General features: G+C 35.1%; 1 protein-coding gene and 1 pseudogene across 2 annotated transcripts in view; both read right to left on the minus strand.

The window, feature by feature from the left end:
- The window catches only part of smc1b (structural maintenance of chromosomes 1B), a 19970-nt gene extending 15049 nt beyond the window's left edge, over nt 1-4921 (minus strand). Inside the window, exons 1-6 of one of the 2 annotated variants that reach the window (XM_016544206.1) lie at nt 4774-4921; nt 3493-3681; nt 3298-3410; nt 3002-3205; nt 2688-2926; nt 1919-2177 (exon numbers count right to left, since the gene is read on the minus strand). In XM_016544206.1, the coding sequence (XP_016399692.1) occupies nt 1919-2177; nt 2688-2926; nt 3002-3205; nt 3298-3410; nt 3493-3681; nt 4774-4882 (1113 nt within the window). In that variant the 5' untranslated portion in view covers nt 4883-4921. Of the gene's footprint in view, nt 1-1918; nt 2178-2687; nt 2927-3001; nt 3206-3297; nt 3411-3492; nt 3682-3804; nt 3861-4773 lie in introns of those variants that run through there. The other variant, XM_016544207.1, reaches the window with a different exon arrangement.
- A 1644-nt stretch (nt 4922-6565) lies between these two features.
- Nucleotides 6566-9602, minus strand: LOC107732781 (carboxypeptidase A1-like; annotated as a pseudogene).
- Nucleotides 9603-9940: the final 338 nt, after the last annotated feature.

The raw sequence follows: 9940 nt of genomic DNA on the forward strand, positions 1-9940 counted from the left end.
TTGTTTACAGCGGAAAGCAAGGAAACGTTTTAAGCGCCACCTGCTGGCAGAGAGTGAATCTGCGTCTCATTCAGCTCGTCTGTTTCTGTTTCATGCAGATATTTGTTATGCATAATTTCCCAAAACTGAAGTCAAACCATTCTGTTTTTGCTTCAACTTTCGAAACTATACAATGTAATTTAGATTAAAAACTGCTCATGTTGCATGTATGCAGCATCTTTGTTTGGATCATGATTAAAATGCAGTGGTTGCCTCTAATTTTAAATGGAAAGAGCAGAGACAAAGCCTTATTTTGTTTATATGAAGAGATTTCTTTTATTTGTGTTATTTATTTGATTTGGGGCTTGTTTTAAAATGTTAATTTAGTTTTGTTATTTACATTTACATTATATTTAAATTTTGTTATTTAGCAGACGCTTTTATCCAAAGCGACTTACAAATGAGGACAATAGAAGCAATCAAAACCAACAAAAGAGCAATAATATACAAGTGCTATATTAGTATATTATAATGTTATATTTCAATTTCACAAAGAAACATGCAGCATTTTGTCCAAGCAATAATAAAAGGACACATTTAATTTAATAATTTGTCTTAAATCTCATTTTGTAAAAAAAAAAAAGTGAATCGAATCGAGAAATCAAAATCGTGAATCGAATCGTGAGTTGAGTGAATCGTTACATCCCTATTGAGCAGTGTAACTTTTTATGCATCTTTAACTGTATTTTATTTTGATAATGAACAGGCTGCTATGTCAAGTTAGCAAAAAATATGTTGTATGTGCGTGTGAGTCGCCGACGCGATTCAAAACTGCAAAGCTTTTGCAAAATAAAGAAAACAGCTTTCTGCCATCTAGGTTTTCCTTTCTGTGAACTTAGGAGCGTGTTACAATTATCCAAAACTCAGCACAATTTTTTCTTTCGTTTTGTTAATCTGTTAATGATTTAAGTGAAATATATTTAGTGTATAGGCCTATATAATTCCTTTTTATGTAGCATATAGTTTTATTCCATTTTCTCCGTTCACAGACGCGCTGCAGGTGCGTGAAATTACCTTGTGTGAACCCGTGTTCTACACGATCCTGCCATTTTTTGCTGGTTTCAAACACACAAAAAGCTGCATATTACCTGCCATTCATTTTCACTTAAATGTAGGCCTAATGCTTGGCGGTTCGTGAGATATCCTCGGATAAACTAAAGCCGGGGCACTGCCATTGCAGCTTACCTATGATGAGTTTACAGCTGAGCGCGTTGGATGCGTCGGCGTCACATTTGCATGCCGTGCTGTCTGACAAACTAAATTTTGTACAGATTTTATTTTGGCAAGTATTTAATTACTTTTAAGTGAAATATATTTAGTGTATAGGCCTATATAATTCCTTTTTATGTAGCATATAGTTTTATTCCATTTTCTCCGTTCACAGACGCGCTGCAGGTGCGTGAAATTACCTTGTGTGAACCCGTGTTCTACACGATCCTGCCATTTTTTGCTGGTTTCAAACACACAAAAAGCTGCATATTACCTGCCATTCATTTTCACTTAAATGTAGGCCTAATGCTTGGCGGTTCGTGAGATATCCTCGGATAAACTAAAGCCGGGGCACTGCCATTGCAGCTTACCTATGATGAGTTTACAGCTGAGCGCGTTGGATGCGTCGGCGTCACATTTGCATGCCGTGCTGTCTGACAAACTAAATTTTGTACAGATTTTATTTTGGCAAGTATTTAATTACTTTGCCCAGAGAAAAACATTGGATTATGCAACAGACATGCAACTCATTGTCTCCATGCAGTTAATTAATAAACCATCGGTATCGGCCCTTTTCATGCTATTTTTGATATGCCGATGGCTTTAAAATAATCAAAAATCAGCCGATAAATATCGGCGGCCGATACTTCGGTGCATTCCTAATTTTAACCTGGCTCTCCTCTAGCTGCACTCCATCTCCTCTTTGAGCCGCCTCTTCCTCCATCTGTCTCTCAGAGGCCTTCCAGGCCTTCTCCAGCTCAGCCAGCTCGCTCCTTAGCTCCTGCAGCTCCTGCTCCTTTTTGGCTTGCTGACTTTGGTTCTTCTGAAGCGATCTGTGCGCCTCCTCCACTTTTTGCTCGTGGTGGGAGGTGTTCACTTTAGCTTTGATGTACTGAGGCCTCTGCTGATTGAGGATCTGCTCCTGAGATCTGGGAGAAACATTATATACTGAGACTAATATAAATATATATACAAATGTGTGTGTGTGTGTGTGTATATATCTATCTATCTATCTATATATATATATATGAAGAGTTTGCAATAACTCGTTTTTTTTTTTTAATTTTCAAAAATCATGTTTTTTATTATGTTATCATGTTTTTATTGTTTTATTGTTAGTTAGCTAGTATTTTTTTTAGTAATTTTTTACCTAATCAAAATAACCCAACTGCAGTTTGATTGAGATTAATTGGAATGCACAATGAAAAAACTTGTTAGTTATTAATTAAAATAAATAGTACAATTATATATATCTACTGTATGTGTATATATACACATATATAATTTTTGTTCTTTTTTTAAATATATAAAAATGTAAATGTATATATTTAAAAAAAATAATCTAAATTGTTGAAATCTACATATTTTATTTATTTTTAATTTAAAAAATATTTATTTTAAAGACACTGCCAGTCAAAATGCATTGCCGGTGACTCAACCTGATCTCCTTCTCCAACTGCTGAAGTTCTCGATTCATGCGCCCATGTTCTTTCTTCTGAGCCTTCACAGTTTGTTCATAGACGTCCAGGCTGTTCTTCTGCTGCGCTGCAGCATCCTGCATGTCCCTCAGTGATTCTGACTGTGCGTCTATCTTTTTCTCATTGTGGAAAAGCTGAAAGAGGGTCAGCTGGAGTTTGTTTTCTCTGTGTTCATCCACCAGCGCCTGATATTTTTCCGCCTGACAAGATCGAGACAAATACATTGTAAAGAGGATGTAAACATTTTGACATCTGTCAGGTCTTTAGTTTAATACCTCAGTCTTATCTTTGAAGACTTGTTTCTTCTCAGCTGTAGCTGCTTTCTTCCTGTTAAAGTGGAACTGGGTGTCCTCTTTGGCTTTCTGCAGGGCCGCCAGCTTGGCATCATACTCGGCGCTCAGCTCTCCGGAGCTGCTGATTCGTTCAAACATCTTTGTTCGTTCTTTGGCATTCATCATGGCAATTGACTCCACAGCACCCTGATGATCAGTGTAAAAATAAATATTAACATTATAAATTATCATAAAGACCGATAACCAAACGCTACAGCATTTGTTGACCACTGAAGCACCTGATACACCAGACAATTCTTTGCTTTCACCACAATGCCAATCTTCTCCAGCTCGCCAGTGTACTTTGCCAAAGTGACCTGTTTACCATTCACACGATACTCAGAAGATTCCCCTATAAAAAAATGAATCATACCAACAGAAAACAATTAAATTTGATCTATCATATATTTTAGACTGAGCTCAATCACACTCACCTGAAATGCGCCTGCTGAAGATCATTTCTTCATTATTGTCTCCACAGTATATCATGCTCACGCTGGCGAAGGTGGACGAGGGTTTGCCGATGTGGGCACCGTGGATAAGATCTCGGGTGTGTTTAACACGAAGATTTACTGCTCTCTCTCCCATCACAAATCCAAGAGCATCCATGACATTAGATTTGCCTTGGAAAAAATGGGAAGAATCAATCATTGTAATCAATACTGATGATGCCTCCTAAACATTTTAGCATGCAAAACATGTACACGATTTTTGCTGCTATTACACTTTAAAAACTGTGGTGGTACTGTGGTAAGTTACACTGATAGTATGAGAAGATAACAAGGTAACGTTATTTATATGGTTTTCTTGCTATATTTTGCAGAGGCGGACAGTAGTGAAGAATTTTTACTCTGCTGTAAAAGTACTTTTCAGGTGTCTGTACTTTATCAGAGTGTTTTTTTGAGAAAACTTTACTTCACAACATTCCAAAGCATAATATTGTACTTTTTACTGCACAACGTTTCATATTAAATATAATTTAATACTTAATTACATTAGACATCTATTACTTTCTTACTTTTAACTTACTCAAGTAAAAGTAATTCAAAGATTTACTTGAGTACAAGAAAGTAAATTTTTAATGTTCTTAAGTATTAAAGGTAAAACAAACAACAACTTTTATTTATGAAATGAAGTGCAGTAAAAAAGTATGACATTATGCTTTGGAATGTAAGTTAGTTAAGTAAAGTTTTCCAAAGAAAAACACTCTGATAAACTACAGATACTTTTTAAATTTACTTGAGTAAAGTAAAACTACTTCACTACTGTCCGCCTCTGTAGACCAGTATACAATACTATAACGTTATATATCAATAATGCTGCATCTTATATTCCTGATATTTCTGAAAAACGGCTTTAGTACGCGAAACGACATGTTTTGGCGCCATTAACGTAATATTATTAAAATGTATTTCATTGCAATCTTTCCCATTCAAGAACTTTAATGTTATTATATTTGCCAAAATCTATACAAAATAATAACGAAAAATCGACATAAAATACAATTAATAGACAGATAATGAGGCCAACTAAGTGACTTAACTTAAACATATTGGACATTTTTCTTCAAAACCGTATGTAGCACGTTAACCATCTACATAATGTAGGTTATTTAGCAAATGTACTAATAAGTTGATTAATTTTGCGCTAGCGATATACAGTAGCAAACGGTTTTATAAGATTAGCCACGCAAATTAGCTTAATTACCAACTTACCTGATCCATTAGTGCCAATTATGCAATTAAACCTTTTAAATGGGCCAATAGTTTGTTTTCCTCGCCAGGACTTAAAATTTTCGACGTCTAACTGTTTTAAGAAACCCATATTTCATTAGTGGATGAGCCAGATAACTGCTTTACTCAAAGAAAGCTGCTGACAGAAAAAAGCTGACGGCGGGAAAACTGCGTCATATACTGCTGAATCTGCCGATTCGAAAATCACCTCAAAGAAAAATAAAAAATTTAGAGGCACTTCCAGAAATACAAATCTATCAAGTAAAAATATCGTAAATATACATCTAGGATTAATTCAGAATACAATTTAAAGTTTTATAATCAAATAATTCATAAATATACATGTGGCATATTCTGACATTTGTATCTTGCCCCAACTATCTTGATATTACACAATGTATTCAAAAAGAAATCATAATATACGCTTTTGATTTAAAACATACAATAAAATAAAAAAAATCAATGTATTTTTAAAACTATACTGTGATTGAGGCAAAATAGTAATAAAATAATTGTGAAAAGGCAATATTATGTCAACATTTAATGGCAAAATATGTTGTCGTGTTTTTATTCAAAATAACTACTCCAGCAAAGGGTGTCTGAGACCTTTATTGAACCTTCAATACATTTCTCTCAATAAGGGTGATTACGAACATATTCCATAAAGTATTTGAGACCAAGCCAGAGCTGCGTCCGAAATCGCATACTTCCATACTATATAGTAGGCGAAAAACAGTATGCGAGGCGAGTAGTATGTCCGAATTCATAGTATTCGAAAAACAGTAGGCGAGAAGTACCCGGATGACCTACTACTTCCGCCCGAATTCCGTAGCATGCATACGATGGACACTTTACTATCCCATGAGGCCACAGGAGAGGAGGCATCATATTCGAAAATGGTGGAAGGCGGCGACGCGGCTCTTTTCAAGTGTAAGTACCTCAGGGGAAAACGTTGTTCATTGTGGTTAAATTGCACTTGTTTAACATGATCTAAGTGAACGGCTGACTTGTTGAAAGTTTAAACATTGTGAATCGGCTGTAAAAAGATGTTTAATCATTGTTATTACTGAGCACATCAAGTTAACGAACAGATCGAGCTAGTGTCAATGCTGTTGTACATCAGCTGGTTAACTGCTTTTTAACAGAGACGTTCGTTGTTAAGCAGTTTAATGAGATTAGAAAATTAAATAATCAAAAGTGTGTAAATGCAACAAAACTCAGGCTAAAACATGCATAAAAAAGCTTTTAAAGCCCATTGCAAATGTTTTACTGAAAGTATACTACATTAAATGCAATAAAAATAATAAAATACCATTAAATATGAAGTGTCTGTATGATATGTGGTTTTTAAAATATTTTATATTAATTTGCAGGCTTGTTTTGTTTGTTTTATGGACAGCTTCTATATAGAGGCCGTAGTATTATCGACTTCTCATTCTTTTAATTACCGGTACACAAATGTCTCGTTAAAAATGTCTACAAATTGATGAAACTGATCTGAGATCAGGTTAAAACTATAGACGCTGGTTTAATGTTTCGCCTCTGGGGGGCGATCTCAATGAACTCGCATGATTCACGCATGATTCATTTTACAGAGATCGCCCCCCAGCGGCTAAACATTGAAATTTCGAAACAGTTATGACGTAACGAAGCCTCGTTTACTGAAATCACGTGACTTTGGCAGTTTGATACGCACTCCGAACCACTGTTTCGAAACAAATGATTCACAAAAGTTTCGAAGCTTCACGAAGCGGTGCTTCGAAAGTGGCCATCACTACTCTGCAGTGGGGACGATCTGGTTGGCTGGAGCAGGAAACCGTAGAAACCTGTATCACGCAACTCAAAGGCAAAGGAATATTTGATGCCAGTATTGTAGGTCCAATCGATGCTTCCACCACTTGCTTGGTCTGAAATATAACAGGCCAGTATCCCAATCAGAAAACAGTCAGAAGCCATATCTTGGTACTCAAACAGAGCATGCAGTCTACTTACAGATAATTTTGCAGATGCTTCCAACTTGGTATCTGGTCATAGATGGAGGTGAGTTCTTCGATTGCAGCTGTGCCAACAGAATGCTACAATAAATGAAAACAACAACACAAAATATTATACAAAAATAAATAATAAACACATCCGACCAGATTATAAAAAATTTAAATGGATATGAATTTGACTTACAAGCTCAGACTTGTCAGGAACGTCTGTGCATGTGTAACCATAGGGATACATTAAGAGTTGGGAGTAAGAGTGCATGGAGATGGAGGATTTGAAATTGCCGTGGCCCATGATGAGGTCCACAACGTTTTTCACTTTGACCTCAGAGTTGGCATAGGGCCCGTGGTAGGAGTCGCAACAGGGGTCCTTGCTGGCTCCGGGACCTGGCAGAACATGTCTACAGTTACTGTTTATTGTGTAGCCTACTATTGCAACAAGACAATGATGATATCTACATACCACCAAAACCAGCATCCCAGTTCCTGTTGGGATCAGCACCACGGCAGGAGGAGCCAGAGTTCATGGAGCAAGTTTTAAGCCACATATGGTTCTGAATGTAGAGAACATTTTAATGCATATTTGCTTCATGTTTTTGACCGTTACATTAAGTGATTTTTGGAACAATAATTATTGTATGAAAGGTCTTAAAAATGTGCATGTCAAGACCTCAGAATTTGGTTTATTTTTTGGTACCAACCTGCTTCTTACTAAAGTATTTAATCCTTATAAATAAAGATTCATTTAATGTTTATCTTCAGATTTATACATCTACACATCTATACAACACATTGGGTAGAAAAACATTTAAAATAATATTTATTTAAAAGCCTATATTTTTAATGGTACATTAATAGTAAATTTATTTTGGCTTTAATACAATGACAATATAAATTGCATTTATTTAATTTAGCCATTAATTTTGTCATATCAATTACTATTTTTAAAGCATCAGACAAATCTTTCTGTTTATATACAAAAACTATCAACTATTTTGTGTTAAGTGAAATAAAGCTGAAATCAACTGAAATATAAATATATGAAAAAATTACAAATTAAGAAATTAAAAATGTTGCCTTGGCTAACTAACTGAAATAAAATTAATAAAATGATTGACCGACTAAAACTGGATTGAAAACTAAAACTGGACTAAAAATAAACTAAATCTGAAATAAACATAAAACTACATAGCAATATTTATTAAAAAGTAATAGTAATGAAATGACAAAAATGCATATCAGAATGACTAAAAATTCAACAAAATTAAAATCAAAACTGAAAAATTAAAAAATAAAAGCTAATTCAAAATCTTACTAAAAACGATAAATAATACTAAAATAACACTGCAAGGGGGTCATTGGAATCAAAAACCCCCGCTCAACAAAACCTCAGACTCCAAAAAATTGTTAACCATTTTGCGAGCTCGGAGTATTTTTCTTTCTCTAAACTGAGAGTCTAAGGGCTGTCACGATGGCAGCTGTGATTGCTCAGGAGTCTGGATATCTACCAAAACAAAACGCCACCAATAAGTAAGTTCAACAGCAGGTGACCTGTGTGAGTAAAAACATATTCATCAGGGTTAGTCACAATCATCAAGTAGATATCCATTTGACCAAGGAGAGAGGTCACAGAGGGATCAATGCCATAGTCTGAAGCAATCTAAAGCAGAAAAGACCATTATTCCACACATTTAAAATGATTTTTTATCACATTTTTTTTCATTCATCTTACCTTGTTGGCGATCCACACAGCAGAAGCCTGTAAGTGGATTCCAGCATCAACCCAGATCGCTGGTCGACTGACACCACCTGTGCTGAACTGGAATCAGTGTAAATAGATTAAACAAAACCTGTGTTCACAATCACATAATTTGTACTGTATCAGACTTTACCTTCAGGGCATACAGGAGTTGCCAATGTGCACTTTAGTGATCAGGTTAGGGTGACTTGCAACAAGGGTGTCCATAAAACTGTATAGCTGAAGTGAATAAAATATTCAGACATTTGTGACCCTGGACCACAAAACCATTCTTAAGTGTCAATTTTTCGAAATTGAGATTTATACATTATCCGAAAGCTGAATAAATAAGCTTTCCATTGATGTATGGTTTGTTAGGATAGGACAATATTTGGCCGAGATACAACTATTTGAAAATCTGGAATCTGAGGGTGCAAAAAAAATCAAAATATTGAGAAAATGGCCTTTAAAGTTGTCCAAATAAAGTCCTTAGCAATGCATATTACTAATCAAAAATTAAGTTTTGATATATTTACAGTAGGAAATTTACAAAATATCTTCATGGAACATGATCTTTACTTAATATCCTAATGATTTTTGGCATAAAAGAAAAATCGATAATTTTGACCCGTACAATGTATTGTTGGCTATTGCTAAAAATATACCCCAGCGACTTAAGACTGGTTTTGTGGTCCAGGGTCACATTTGTTCATGTTAGAAAAGCCTATCATCATTCTTATATCATGCAAATTGTTTTCTTGTCCATGTACTTACAATCTCCAGGTCATGATATGCAGCAAAGTTGAAACTCTTGGTGCTGCATTACCAACCATCTCTGCTTTCTCCTCGTCCAAAAGTTCCTGAGACACAGAAAAACCTTGTATGTTACAGTTTTATTTGCGGTATTAACAGCTTTTATTCTGGGACAAAATGAAAATTCTAAATAGCTTTACCATGTAATTTCTAGTGATATTGATTTGATTGATACATTTTGCACAGGCTGATCATTGCAGTTCTTATTTTTGATCTGTATTTTACACACCTGCACATGGTGTCAACAGGCCGTTCAGTTGAGAAGCCATGAGTCCAGAAATCCAGCTAGAGGATCACACATACATATATATATATATATATATATATATATATATGCAATAAAAACTGTTGGTGTTCAAGTGAAAACTGAAATATGTCAGCAGATATAAAACGGTCATACCCCAGATTCCACGTCCTCTTCCAGCTCCTTCAAAGCATGAATGTGGCTTTCAGATTCTGCATGGATTCTGAGAACTTGGTCTCTGTTATGAAAGAAAATAAGACAATTATTCATTATGAACAAGAAACAAGGCTGACATATAGTAATAAGTCAATAAAGAAAAAAAGTATCTGAACTTACCCATTAAAGAGCTCCTCGCAGTGAACT

This window comes from Sinocyclocheilus rhinocerous, unplaced genomic scaffold (genome assembly GCF_001515625.1).
Source record: "Sinocyclocheilus rhinocerous isolate Xijiao unplaced genomic scaffold, SAMN03320098_v1.1 scaffold2415, whole genome shotgun sequence".
NCBI lineage: Eukaryota > Metazoa > Chordata > Actinopteri > Cypriniformes > Cyprinidae > Sinocyclocheilus > Sinocyclocheilus rhinocerous.